The sequence below is a fragment of the Panicum virgatum genome, chromosome 9K, assembly GCF_016808335.1.
Source record: "Panicum virgatum strain AP13 chromosome 9K, P.virgatum_v5, whole genome shotgun sequence".
Taxonomy (NCBI): domain Eukaryota; kingdom Viridiplantae; phylum Streptophyta; class Magnoliopsida; order Poales; family Poaceae; genus Panicum; species Panicum virgatum.
This window is the reverse complement of record NC_053144.1, coordinates 17,791,789-17,804,677: the sequence shown is the minus strand read 5'-3', so window position 1 is coordinate 17,804,677 and position 12,889 is coordinate 17,791,789. Positions and strand designations below refer to the sequence as shown.

The 12,889-nt window shown below is 49.1% G+C and overlaps 3 protein-coding genes and 1 long non-coding RNA gene across 4 annotated transcripts; 2 read left to right on the top strand and 2 right to left on the bottom strand.

Moving 5' to 3' along the window:
- Window positions 1-719: 719 nt before the first annotated feature.
- On the bottom strand, window positions 720-3,232 carry LOC120647778 (la-related protein 6C-like). The gene is made up of 9 exons (XM_039924621.1): window positions 2,870-3,232; window positions 2,426-2,507; window positions 2,215-2,309; window positions 2,054-2,125; window positions 1,871-1,950; window positions 1,659-1,749; window positions 1,434-1,481; window positions 1,079-1,333; window positions 720-947 (listed from the first exon to the last, which is right to left on the bottom strand). Exons 1-9 carry the CDS (start codon window positions 3,230-3,232, stop codon window positions 720-722), a joined length of 1,314 nt encoding a protein of 437 aa, XP_039780555.1.
- Window positions 3,233-4,729: 1,497 nt separating this feature from the next.
- On the top strand, window positions 4,730-7,086 carry LOC120650524. Its single transcript, XM_039927677.1, has 2 exons — window positions 4,730-5,515; window positions 6,378-7,086. The coding sequence occupies exons 1-2, from the start codon at window positions 4,859-4,861 to the stop codon at window positions 6,735-6,737; spliced, it is 1,017 nt and encodes a 338-aa protein (XP_039783611.1). The 5' UTR covers window positions 4,730-4,858; the 3' UTR covers window positions 6,738-7,086.
- Window positions 7,087-7,395: 309 nt separating this feature from the next.
- Window positions 7,396-11,006, bottom strand: LOC120650523 (disease resistance protein RGA2-like). The gene is made up of 2 exons (XM_039927676.1): window positions 10,546-11,006; window positions 7,396-10,384 (listed from the first exon to the last, which is right to left on the bottom strand). The coding sequence occupies exons 1-2, from the start codon at window positions 10,975-10,977 to the stop codon at window positions 7,526-7,528; spliced, it is 3,291 nt and encodes a 1,096-aa protein (XP_039783610.1). The 5' UTR covers window positions 10,978-11,006; the 3' UTR covers window positions 7,396-7,525.
- Window positions 10,187-11,320, top strand: LOC120650526. The gene is made up of 2 exons (XR_005665647.1): window positions 10,187-10,332; window positions 10,592-11,320. It is a non-coding gene; the product is annotated as an uncharacterized LOC120650526 (long non-coding RNA).
- Window positions 11,321-12,889: the final 1,569 nt, after the last annotated feature.

The following is a 12,889-nucleotide window of genomic DNA, read 5'->3' as shown; positions in this document are numbered from 1 at the left end:
TTTGGAGCCGCTCGTGGAGCCCTGCCAAACCGGGCCTAAATGAAGACAGTTTGCAAAACTAAATCTATAACCATGTGCTACTTCATGAGAGCAATCTAATGAGGCCTTTGACCGCGTAATTAGAGGATGGTTACTATAGTATCACTATAGCCAATCATTAATTAATTATCATCATTAGATTCGTCGCGAAAAGTTACACCCATCCTTGAAAAGGTTTTGCAAATAGGCTTCATTTAATACTCTATGCATGCGAGATTCTTTTTTTCGGAAAACGTGCATGCTAGTAACTAGCGTGATCCAAACAAGGCCATGAGCAGTTATAAGAATACACCATTTATTCATCAAAACAAAATCAAAACTGTTTATTCAAGGGCAAAAGGAAAACGAAAGAAAAAGGCAAAAAAACACTGTCACTTGCATCCTCTCCCCCGAACCAATCAGAGCAAAGCTTATAAAGTCACCTGCTTGCCGACGAAAAGAAGTTCCAATTCAGTTGGGTACTGTGTTACGTATTATTCAATAGCCGTGGCCTCCTTTCTTGCACGAAAGCGACAGCAACCAATTGAGAGTGGAAGCGGCGCTGGCGGGCCCAAACAGTGAATCCATCCGCTAAATGTTGGCGTCTAGCCAGATGACGGCTGGCTTCTCTCTCATACCTGCTCTCAACAAACGCTTTGAGCGGTCAGACGACACCACCACGGAGCCGAACAGCTGGCGACCTACACGACCCGGACAGCAGCCGCCGCCGCTGCCACGGCCAGCGGCGGCCTCCCCCGCCCCATGGTGAACCCGCGCGTGCCGTCCGGCATCCTCGGCCCCTGCGCCGCGTGCCTCGGGGCCGCGGCCAGGGACTCCAGGTGCGCGGCCGCGCCAGCGGCGGCGGCGGCGGCGTGCGGCCTGCCGCGCCCTCTGCCCCACGGCTTCCTGGCGCCGGCGTGCTGGTCCTCCTGCTGCCGCCGAGAGGTCAAGGAAATGGCACGGCAATTAGTTAAGCGGCATGCATGGTCGGTCGGTGATGTTTCATAAAAAAAATGGTCGGTCGGTGATAGCGTGCCGGGGCGCGGCGGGTTGGGCTTACGCTGTGGTCGGGCGAGCGCGCCGCCGCCGGCGTCGGGGAGTCCGGCGAGCGCTCCTCGTCGGAGGCGGCGAGGTGGTCCAAGTCCGGCCGCTTCAGACGTGTTGCCGGCTTGTCCTGCAGCGATTTCAATGGCCAGTGATCAGTCCAGAGATCGGGCGACAGCTGATGAGGGGAGGCTTCGGTTACCGGCCGGCGCAGCACGGCGCGCACGCGGAGGCCCTTCCTCCAGTTTCTCCCGTCGTTCAACTTGTCCACCTGGCGAAACACAAAAACAGATTCCAAAAGCACAAGTGGAGTGAGTCACGGGAACTGGAAGAAAAACTTTCGAGTTTCTTCTTGCCTGAAATTGACTTACTGCTCTGTCGGCTTGCTGCGAGGTCTCGTACTCTATGAGGGCATGCAACTGTGACAGAACAGAAAAGGCAGTATTTTCAGAGGACGAGATGAAAAGGAAAACTGAATTTGGAGTAAATTAAAGAACGGCTTAGAGAGTTTTAGAGGGCACCAATGTCTGCGTCTGCAAAGCGTGTCAGTACTGAAGTAAAAAAGAAAAAGTGTGCGAGTGCTGACTGGTGAGTACCTTGTTACTGACCAGCAGTGGGTTCGCGTCAGGCTTTGAAGATCTGGAAGAGCTGGGCTCCTGCGGATGGCAGATCCGGATGTTCTTCACACTGTAAACTTGTTGCATCGCGTGTCACACGGTTAGGCGACGGCACATCGCATACATACACTGTACACTACGACAAGTCGCATTGAGATCAGAGAGGAGCTGTTTGTTCCGAGTTTCCTGACCTGCCAATGACGCCGAAGATCTTCTCGAGACTGTTCCTCGTTGAATCGTCTGGCAGATTCTCCGCGATGACCATCCGGGACTGCACGAATCAGGGTTAGTCTTTAGATGGCTGATGGTGCAGCAGTCTCCATTTCAGGAACCAGAACCTTGCCATAGTTGTCCATTGCGAATTTACTACTGACCTGCAGCTCTTCTTTGTGTCTCTCGGTGAATGGCTGCGCCCGCCGCACTCTCCTGCCGTCGTCGCTGACAACCTGAAGCCAAGAAATCAAACTCGAAAGTGTTTCATGATACTGCATATGGTTACCCTTTTTTCGCGAGGCGGTAGAGATGGCCGGCTTACGAGCTTCTCCGAGGTCCGAAGAGCCCTGACCAGCAGTTGGTTTGTCACCCCCATAGCCTTGATCTTCTTCCATGACGAGATCACAGACAAAGGAACTGGCCAAACGGTGAACACACATTCAGTTTTCTGTTGAGACTTTTCTTCGTTGATCCTGCATTTAGCTAGGGTCGTATATAATCCATGTGTGGGGAATTTAATTGTTGTCCCTCACCATAGCCCTCAGGATCCTTGTTCATGATCTTCGTCAGGAAATCATTCGCAACCAAATTAGTGTCGCTGAATTGGTACTCAACCTGCACAAAGGCCAGCCACTCCAAAATCAAGAAACAGAAGGAACATCGTGAGGAAAAGAAAAGGTCAACAGCACGATCTGCACAGGTCCGAAAATCACGAGGATTCGTCTGATAACTGAAAATATCGTGAAGACATAAACAGCAGCATCAAAGGTTTCGGATGAGGATCAAAACAATCTGCCATGAATTCTAAGGCCATCTCCCTAATCTGTTGGCACGGAGATGAACTACATCATCATACTCTGCATTTTCAGTTTCTGTCTTTCAGGATCCATGTACATCTCTGCACGCCTTGATCCATCGGCATCAAACAATGGATAATTAATGTACACCGGAAAGAACAGTGGAGATAGATCATCTACGGTTTTCCAAACCTGCTTGATGTCGGCCGGACTTGCGCCCTTGGGGTGCCCGGTGATGCCCGCAGCACCGGCGATCTCGGCGTGTCCAAAGTCCGGCAGGAAGAACGTGGGGTCCGGCTCGGCGAGGAAACTCCAGTCCGCCGCGCCCAGCCCAACGCCGCCGCCGCCGCCGCCGCCGCCGGGCAGCTGCAAGAACGGCGGGTAGTAGCCGGCGGCTGCCAGAGCGCCGGCGCCCATGGGTCCGGCCGCCGGCACGAACTCCCGCGCGTGCACGTTGAACCTGAATGGCGTGGAGCAGCCGCTGCTGCCCGCCGACGCCGATGACGACGCCTTACTGGAGCTCTCGCAACCGTCTTGCGCCATTGCCAGTTCGGTCGGCCGGTGCAGAGTTGTGGTGTGCCTTGCGATCTGGATTGCCATGTGAATTTGTAGTAGTATCCGGAGGTTGGGGGATGGGCTGTGTCCATGTGTAAGCCTGTGGCTTGTCTGACCGCTTCTTCCCAAGCGTTTGTGTGGCGGGAGTGTTTCTTGCGCAGGTTGTTTCGCTGTCATCTCCCGTTACGTGTAGGGGAAAGTCGTTGACCACAGTGCAAATTACTCAGTCTGTGAACCTGCTAGAGTAGATACAAACAGGCGTCACCAAGTTATTTTCAGCTAATAGACTTTGCGACCCACGACCAACAATGCTGAGGGATCTAAACAACTTCGAACTTTTTGTTAGCCAACTTTCTTTATTAGCTAGTACAGCTTATAAAAAGCTGAATACTACCATGAACCTCTTTACTTGCCAATATTTAACAATTTTGGAAATTTTCATGGAGACCTTTTTTGCAGTTTTTTTCTTCAAAAATATTCTCTCATAAAAGTTTCCAACATTTTTAAAGTAGGGGGTTTCAATTTTTGAAAACACAATTTTGAATAACTTTGGGGAATTTTTTAAGAAGAGGAGGAAGGTAACATATGACAGTTTTGGGCCGAGTAGGGGAGAAGGTGACGTATGACAGGTTTGGGCCGAAAGAAAAGGTATAGCGAAACCGGCCCACAAAATGAAAAGGAACAACAGTTACTTCTCCTCTCTCCAACTCTCTCGCCACCTACAGTTGAGAGCAGGAGACCGCGAGGCGATATGCGTCCGGCGCCGATCTCCGGTGGCCGGATAGGCGCCGGAGAGGACGGGGGAATGAGGAGTGAGGTGGTCGGTGTACAGGTACATATCTACTATAGATAACTCAGCCTAGGCAGCTCTAGCACGGTGGAGGCGGGACTGTAGCGGCGGAATAAGAAACTCCGACTTCTTCTCCACCTCGCTGGTGAGTCTTCTGATGTCAGTGATGAGCCGGAGTGGTGTGTGTCCCCTGGATCTGGAAGTTCCAGGTCTCGTTGGGTTCTTTTGTCCCTCTCTTATCGTCGTCGATTTAGAGAGGTTTGCTTACCAACCAGAGATGAAATCGGGTTGGTTGCTAGTTACCACCTGTCTTGGTGGTTCAGTTCCCTTTCGGGGTTCTTCGTCGTCCGGCGGATTGAAGGTTCTGCAGGTTCTTGGGGCGTCAGGTTCTCCATGGTCCGACGATGTGTTGGCCGCCGGTCATCTTCTACAGCCGGATCATTCAACGACAACAAAGCATGTTGTTTTCAATATGCTGCTTAAGACGACAACAACAAACTTTCTTTCTTCGCCGAGGAGGAGGCCGGCCTCAGGTCGCAGATGCCAGTCGCTGGTGGCGAGGAAAACCGGGAGATGGTTATAAAAATTGGGTTGTAATTTCTATTTCTTTCGAGAGTATCTTTGTAACATGGGCTGTAATCACTAAGAATATAAATGAAATATCAACCCGGTTTTTCAAAAAAAAGAAAGAAAAGGAACAAAACGAAAACTAGAAATCCCGTATCAGGTTGCGTCACCACCGGAGCAGCAGCGCAAAGCCAGGCGCCGATTTGCTTGCTGCCCCGCTCACCGCCGGTGGCTGCTCCCCCAAACTCCCTTCACCAATGCCGGCGCTGCCCGCCTCGGCGTCGTCCAACTCCTCGTGGCGCCGGCACGCCAGCCCCGCGTCGGCGGCGCTGTCATCCACCCCCAAATCCCTCCTCCTGCTCCTCCCGGTCTTGCTGCTCCTCCTCTTCGCGCTCTCCAGAGCCCCGGATCTCACCTTCTCCAGCGCCTCCACGGACGTTGTCGCGGCCGCCCACTCCTCCTACTCCTCCCGCCACCTCCGCCCCTTCGACTGCTACGCCTCGCCGCAGGCCTCCCCGGTCGTCGCCAACCTCGTGGAGGGCGTGCCCCGCCCCTTCTTCTACTCGCTCGCCGACATGGGAGCCCTCCCCGACCGCCCCCACAAGAACATCGCACGCCTCCTCAAGGGCAAGCGGTTCCGCAAGCCCGACATCTCCGAGACCGTCCAGGGGCTGCTTGCAGGGGAGGTGGGGAGGGGCGGGCCGCCCGGCGGGGTGGTGGTGGACGTGGGGGCCAACGTCGGCATGGCGTCGTTCGCGGCCGCCGTGATGGGGTTCCGGGTGGTGGCGTTCGAGCCCGTGTTCGAGAACCTGCAGCGGATTTGCGACGGGGTGTACCTCAACCGGGTGCGGGACCGTGTTGTGGTGTATCACGCGGCGGCTTCAGATCGGGTTGGGAACATTACTATGCATAAGGTAGTGCTTCTAACCCTAGCTTTTATAACCTACTAGTTTTAATGGCTGTTTCTTCAATGGAGTATATTGTATCATAACTGCCTGTTGTTTCAGTTTGTTGCTACCGCAACTACGAGAACAGCATATAGATTACTTAAGACAGTGCAGAACAATGTTTCATTTCTGAAACCATTACATCACTCCTGAAAGGATCAACTGAATATCCATACTTTTTTCTGGTCTATTATGGGCATAGAGGAGTATCTTATTATTGATGATGGTGATAGACACTCATATGCAAATAAGTCTCCTGTTTGATATACTGAACTTGTGAGCTTGATTTTCATTTACACATTAACTTATCATTAGAGTGTTGAACGCATTCATCTTCTATCGCTGTGCTATAATTGCTACATGGAGTCACTTGGAAATGGAAAATGCTACGCATTTTAGGAATGAATGGGCACCTTTTTCATACTGACCTATATAATTCTGGTATTTTTTCTTGTTCTTGTGAACAAGCTTACATAAATGTCATCTAACTGATGGAACAAGTTTATATGAAAAATCAATATTCCAGAGTCATACAGTTATATTTTGATTTTATTAAAATGACACAATGAACTTTGCATTACATGATTACCATTTTTCTTGGTAGTTTATAGCCTGTCTATTTTTTAAAACGTTCATATGGAATAATTAGAGGAGATATAAGTGTATAAAAGACTATGCATGCACATAAGATGTTACCGCTTGCCAGTTATTCTAATTCTTATCTTCATGAGGTTATTGATATTGTAGAAATCTCAGATTCCTTTCTATGTGTCTGGATAGTGCTTCTATCTTGCCTTATACACAACTTATGAGTATTGTTGTAACCTAGGTGATTGGCCGACTTGACAACAGCGCTATTTCTGCAACTGGTGCAAAGTTAGCATTTAAGTCTAATGAGGAAATTGCTGTTGTGGTTTCCACAATCCCATTGGATGATGTCATTCCAGATACCGAGCGAGTTCTTATGATCAAAATTGATGTTCAAGGTTGGGAATACCATGTACTGAGAGGTGCATCAAAATTGCTTTCAAGGACAAAAGGTGAAGCTCCCTACCTTATATATGAAGAAGATGAACGCCTGCTGCAGGCAAGCAACACAAGCTCACAGGAGATAAGGGCATTTCTGTCTAGTGTTGGTTACAATCACTGTACACAGCGTGGCACTGATGCTCACTGTACAAAAGAATAGACAAATTGGTTTCTGAATGGTGCTCTGATGCTCCTAAGCTCAAGTTGATCAGACCAGGGGTTTAGAAATTTCATGTGTCCAATAGTTAGGTTGCCTTGAGTTCCATGGTACTCTTTGTTCTTTTACCTTTTAGGTTAGTTTGTTAATTGCTGGGTCTTGGTATAATAGCAATTTTAGCCATGATTATGTAGCTTATTTCGTTAAATTTACACTCTTTATAGAAATATATGTGGTCACATTGAACATCATGAATCATAGCGGATGTTTCCAGATGCTAGGGCATTTTTTTTATCATGACCTTGGAATGTGTGCTAATTACTGAATATTATTAATATAGATGTTTCAGTTATCCAGTGTCTTAAGAAGCATCAAGGAGTTTTGTCTAAAATTGAATAGCCAAACTAATTTATATTAACTCACTATTTGGCTTACCACACATTTCCTTTTAATTTGCATAGGTTACCCAAGTAACTTGATCATTTTGAATTAGATTTGACATCACTTTTACCTTAATGCTAAGATCTGACAAGCTGGATTTTTTTGTCCTGAGAGGACAGCATGAATGAATGGTTAAAAAAAATAACAGCTGCACTTACCTGATTCTATCATTTTCAGAAGTATTATGATAGTTCACATATTAGTACTTCTTCTGAGGCTCTGAGCTAAACTAATCTTTTTTTACTTTTAGAAGTATTTGGCTCACCAAATTCCTTTCCTAAAATCAAAGTAGCATCAACATGACAATATCTATCGATATTGAATTCTAAGTTTCAGATCGAGAAAATATACTATTTTCCTATTTGCAATTTCTGCTGCAGAATTTCACCATCTATTTCGACCCAAGGAATGTGTGCAATCTTCGGCCAGTCAACGCCATGTTCTTTTTTCAGTCTCTCCTTGAGCAGTGGGTGACAGAGTGCAACTTCAATCTTCCTAATGGATAGTGGCAGTGGTTCCTCTGGCAGTGATTCCAATGCAGGGCAGTTCCATAAGACCAACTTAGACAGGGACTTTATTCTGGAGAGGGTTGAAGGGAGTGAACGCAGAGTATTGCAACCACTGATACATAAGCTTTGGAGTGACTTTAGCTGTAGGAGAATATCGTTATCGTCTGCGCTGAAGGAGGTGATTTCCGAGCAATCTTGGATATCTAGGCTCTCAATGAGCTCAAGCCTTTCTCTCAGAAGAGGACACTTGAGTATTATCATTTGATCAGTGATAATGCTTCTAAGTAACCCAAAGCTTGCAGTGATTTCAATGGTCATTGGTGAGGATAATCTTGCAAGTAACAAGGGACAGTTGAATATGCAAAGAGATGAGACACTGGGTCTAGCAGTGGTTGCAGGTGCAAACTTTACATCATGGTGGTATGGCATCCAGTACCCCTTCCTTGCTGTTGTTATCTCTGTAAGGTTAGGAGGTACTGGAGGCAGTGCTTTGAGCTTACTGCAATCCTTAATCACAACGTTATGTAGATTCCTCATTGTATGGCCACTCCACAACCACTCATTGAGTTCTGACATGTCATCAAGCACCAGCTCTTCCAGCAAATGGAATGGCTCCTGTTGGCTGCCACTGCCATATGCCTCTGGGCCTATCTGCCTTAGCATTTTCAAACGCTGCAACCAGATTGTTTTGATGGAGGGAAGTTGACCAAGTGGTGGAAGCTGCTCCCATGCATTGCAGCCACTTAGGAAAATATGCTTAAGATTACTTAGCCATTCGTTCTCAAGCCAACTAGGGGATTTGACTCCCATCCAACCCATGATGTCTAATCTCTTTAGATTTTCGTGTGGTTGGAGAGCTTCTAGCACATCCTCTTCCTTGTTTGTATTTACCTCATCTAGATCAGGGGCCCACATTAGCTGCAGCACAGATAGTTGGCCTTTCTTACAGAGCATGGCTTCCTTTGCCTCATCAGGAGTATTGATATTCTCAAGGTTTCGGATCTGGAGGGATCCTTGGAGCTCTAGTAGATACCCAAGCTGAACTATGCTTTGTGTTTGCTCTCTGGTAACTTTAAAAATGGGCAACCTCTGAAGGTATTTCAACCTGCCAATGTCTGTTACGGAGGAAACAATTTGATTAGCTGCTGTGAGATGTCGTAGATTAATCAAGTTGTTCATTCTGGATGGCAATTTTCCAAGCCTGCAACCTGCTAAGTTCAGAACCTGTAGGTGGTAGAGTTTGCACAAGAATTCTGGTAGTGTGGTGATCATAGTTGATGAGATATTTAGGTACCGGAGATGCACACATTGCCGTATGCTATCAGGAAGTTTGTCTATCATGCATGGTGATAAATCCAACACTCGGAGGCTTCTTACATTATTGAGAACCACTTGAGGGATGGAAGCTTTGATTGGAGCCACTGTTCTGCTATTGAGGAAAATGAGAGTGCGCAGATTCTTGTATGGGATTGTATCATCAAGTGCTGAAAGGCTATCTAGATGCACTGACAGATGGCGTACTGATGAGGGGATTCTTATCCATTCATCATCTCCTATTCTGAAGCATTCTTCTGCTGCAACTGATTTTGCTAGCTTATAAATTACAGGAGGTATCACATAATAGCTGACAAATTCTTTCTTCTGAACTGTGAAGAATGACTTCTTGCACAGATTATTTATGTATTCCATCCCAATGTCCTCCACTCTCCTGCAAGCATCTGGGCGTACAAAACCTTGTGCTATCCACTGGAGAATCAGCTGCTCAGCTTCAAATTCCCAGTCCCTGGGGAAGATGCTGCAATATGCAAAGCACTGTTTTAGGTGTGGTGGCAGATTGTCATAGCTCGTTCGTAGAATTGGCATGATTTCTTCCCATACTGCATTTCTCTGCAAGACTTGTTTCCACTCATCTACACTGTGTTTATGTTTCAGGTGTCTAGCTACAACCTTTGCAGCAAGAGGAAGACCACTGAGTGTCTCAGCAATTTTCCTTCCAATGTTCTCCAATTGTGAGTTGATGTTGTGGCTTGTCTCATCAAACATAGAGGACTTTATCAGGGACCAGCAGTCATTAACTAGCAAGGCCTCCAAACTAATTATATAGGACGATTGCAGCATCTCAGCCACCATACTTGACCGAGTTGTCAGAAGTATCTTGCTCCCCTTTGCTCCATCCTTTAGGGGGGCTAGCAGCTTCCGCCAGTTCTCTTCTTCTATTGCTATTGTAGTGTTGTCACTGTTCCAAACATCATCTAGGACAAGGAGGAACCGTTTTGAAGCAAGCCTTGCCTTGAGCGCCACTTGAAGTCTATTGAAACTTGTTGTGCCATCATGCCTAAACCGACTGCTGGAAGCTGACTCCAGCATTTCTTTTGTGATCCTCAACTCGTCAAAGAGATGAGTAACAGAGATCCACATTCTCACATTAAAGTTCTCAGTTATTCTAGTGTCATTGTACACATGCTGTGCTAAAGCAGTCTTGCCTATGCCACCTACCCCAACAATAGAGACAACAGACACTGGATTCTCGTCCTGAGAGCTTGTTAGAGTGGTTACCAACTGTTGGGCTTTGAAGTCGCGTCCAATGATTTTCCCAAGGGCTATTGAGCTAGTCATGATGTTGCGATTGTTGCTCCTGATGTTCCTGGGTAGGCTGAGTGCTTCACTAACTCCACTTGCAACCTGCTCAATACGCTCCAAAGTTCTCAAGGCGGTAAGGCGGACGCCTAGCAAGGTGGGGCGTCTGGACGCCTAGGCGGAGCAAGGCGGGCGCCTAGGCGAGCAAGGCGCAAATCAGTGGACGGCGCCTGGACGCCTAGGCGTCGCCTAGGCGACGCCTTGAGAACAATGATACGCTCCAATAGATCTACCATCTTATTCTTTACCTGGGTTGATCTATCCCAACAGGGCTCCGGGCTAGAGGCTGGGGCACCTTGGTCACGAAACCGGGAATGCATGAAGGCGCTGATTGGGCTACTGCTGCTCTCGTTTGCACTGGATTCTTCCATTTCATGATGGAGGCGGTTGTACTCAAGCTTGTCTAGGAGATCCTCTGCATGATACATGACATCTCGGAGCTCCTGCATCCATGGAAGAGAGCTGTGGGGGAGTGTGGGCGCCAGCTCAGTTCCATGGAGAACTGACTGTGTGCGAAGCAAAGCAACACGAAGCCTGTCTAGCTCATGGTCGATGCCACAGTTGGCTGCCCACCTCCGGAGCTTGTAGGAAAGATACTTGTCGAAGATAACCTGGATGAACCAGCCACCTACAGCCAGGTAGCTGGAGATGTCCATACTGCTGATTGTTGAACTTGCTGTTTTTCTTCTTAAGATCAATATTGATATTTGCTGCCAGGCTACCAGGTCAAAGTCTTCCACCAAGTCTTTGTGAAGTTATACCAGGGGCTAGTGGAATCTATTCATTTTCGAAAACGACTCATTTCTCAGCTTTAATGATTTATTACGTCTCTATGAACTTTAGTGCACTCTTTTAACCTAACCCTTGTTGCTACATTGACCTGTTGTAACTTTTTATGTTAAGTATTCAGTATCTAGTCCTAGAATTTGTTTGGATGTTAGATAGGCCTCTGAGTATCACCAATTTACTTTTAATGGAATTTGGGACAAATTCTTACAATTACAAGTGGTCGCTGCGGTTCAGACATTATGTTGTATCCAAACGGAAAGAGGAAGACATATCAGAGACATTAAGGTAACAAACAATTATAGTTCTGTCCATATACCACTAGTTAATTCATATGATAAATAAATTGTTGAGATTCAAATTTCCAATGAAGAATCGGTTCTTTACCAAGTTACAGGAAATTCTAACTGTACCTATGAATAATCTGTTGTGACTATTGGATACTTTGTTACGAAGATAAGCTGGAAATACTAGCTGCATTTTTGTGGTCACCGATAAAGTACATAGCATCTGCCTTTTCAGTTCTTTCCATTTTGTTGAATTTGTGTGGAGTACATTTTCCAGGAGTTCTGGTTTGGAGACTACAAATTTGTTTTGGTTGACTTTCTTCACTGGTGGAAATACCAGCATCCTGCAAGGTCCAATTGTCTTCGGGCTGGTTCTGCTGCTATTAGTTGGCCCTTTGGAACATGTTGGGCCTATAGACCCTGCTGCTGCGTATACAAAAGTAAAAAACTTGTGTTGTTCTACATTACTAGGCCAATAGCGCGCTTCGCCGCGCCGGCTCTCCATCCACTCACCTCGGCTCTCTCCAGCGGCGGAGGGCGGCGGTCGGCTAGCCGTCAGCGCAACCCTCTTCCCTTGCCAGCCTCCAGCTCCCTCCCTCCTTCCTCCCAGCCTAGAGCTCCCTCCCTTCTCCCTCCCGACCTCGAGCTCCCTCCTCCCTCTGCAGCGTGGCGATGGCGGCGGCCATGGCGGCGCGGAGGCGGCACGACGAAGGCCCGCGCGCGGCGGCGGTCCGGTGGAGGCCTGCCTCAACCTAGGCCGCCTCGAGGTCAGCCGCTTCGAGCTCGGCAGATCTGCGAGCACGGCCGGCTCTGCTCCCTCTCTCGCGGCGGAGCCGGGGCGACCGCGGCGGAGCTCCTCGGCTGCGGGAGGCAGATCCGGGCCTCCCTCTCTTCCTCCTCTCTCACGCCGGCCTCCCCGCCCGTGATCTCCCCGCGCCACCGCTGGACCAAACGCCGGCGGCCGAATCCAGGCGTGCCCGGCCGGATCCAAGTGCTGCCGGTGCCGGTCACCGCGCGTACTTGGGTGAGGCGTCCCCGAGAGCCGCGTCCAGGAACCGGCGCCTCCGCCTCCGCATCCAGGAACCGGCACCTCCGCGTCCAGGAACCTACGTCGTTGCCGGCCCTTCCCACCTGCCCCTCCGCATCCACGGCTGGCCGCGGCACTCGCCCAACCGTGCCCCCTCCTTGGCGCCCGGATGCGGCCGCCGAGCTCCTCTCTCCTCCGATGACGGCGAGGTTCCCAGTGGAGGGAGAAGATGCGGCGCCCAGTGGAGCTGGGTTGAAGGGGTTCAAGCGGGTCAAGGGGGCCTCACCTGTGGCCACACGTGCGAGAGGCGTTGGAGACGGTGGGGCCAAGTCGCCGCGGGCCCGGCACGCGGTGACAGCAAAAGGACGCCCCGCGTCGGGCGTCCCCTCCGACAGCGGCACGTGTCGACACCGGGTGAGAGGAGCGCCGAGAGGGCTTCCTCTCCACGGTGTATAGAGTATAGAGTAT

Excerpts from the sequence above, each read along its gene's own strand:
- LOC120647778 (XM_039924621.1), bottom strand. The coding sequence starts at position 3,232 with ATGGCGCAAGACGGTTGCGAGAGCTCCAGTAAGGCGTCGTCATCGGCG. Across the intron at positions 2,508-2,869 it reads TCAAGCAGGTTTGGAAAACC|GTTGAGTACCAATTCAGCGA; the intron begins GTAGATGATCTA and ends GCCTTTGTGCAG. Across the intron at positions 1,482-1,658 it reads CACTGCTGGTCAGTAACAAG|TTGCATGCCCTCATAGAGTA; the intron begins GTACTCACCAGT and ends GTTCTGTCACAG.
- LOC120650524 (XM_039927677.1), top strand. The coding sequence starts at position 4,859 with ATGCCGGCGCTGCCCGCCTCGGCGTCGTCCAACTCCTCGTGGCGCCGG. Across the intron at positions 5,516-6,377 it reads GGAACATTACTATGCATAAG|GTGATTGGCCGACTTGACAA; the intron begins GTAGTGCTTCTA and ends GTTGTAACCTAG.
- LOC120650523 (XM_039927676.1), bottom strand. The coding sequence starts at position 10,977 with ATGGACATCTCCAGCTACCTGGCTGTAGGTGGCTGGTTCATCCAGGTT. Across the intron at positions 10,385-10,545 it reads AGAATAAGATGGTAGATCTA|TTGGAGCGTATTGAGCAGGT; the intron begins TTGGAGCGTATC and ends GCCTTGAGAACT.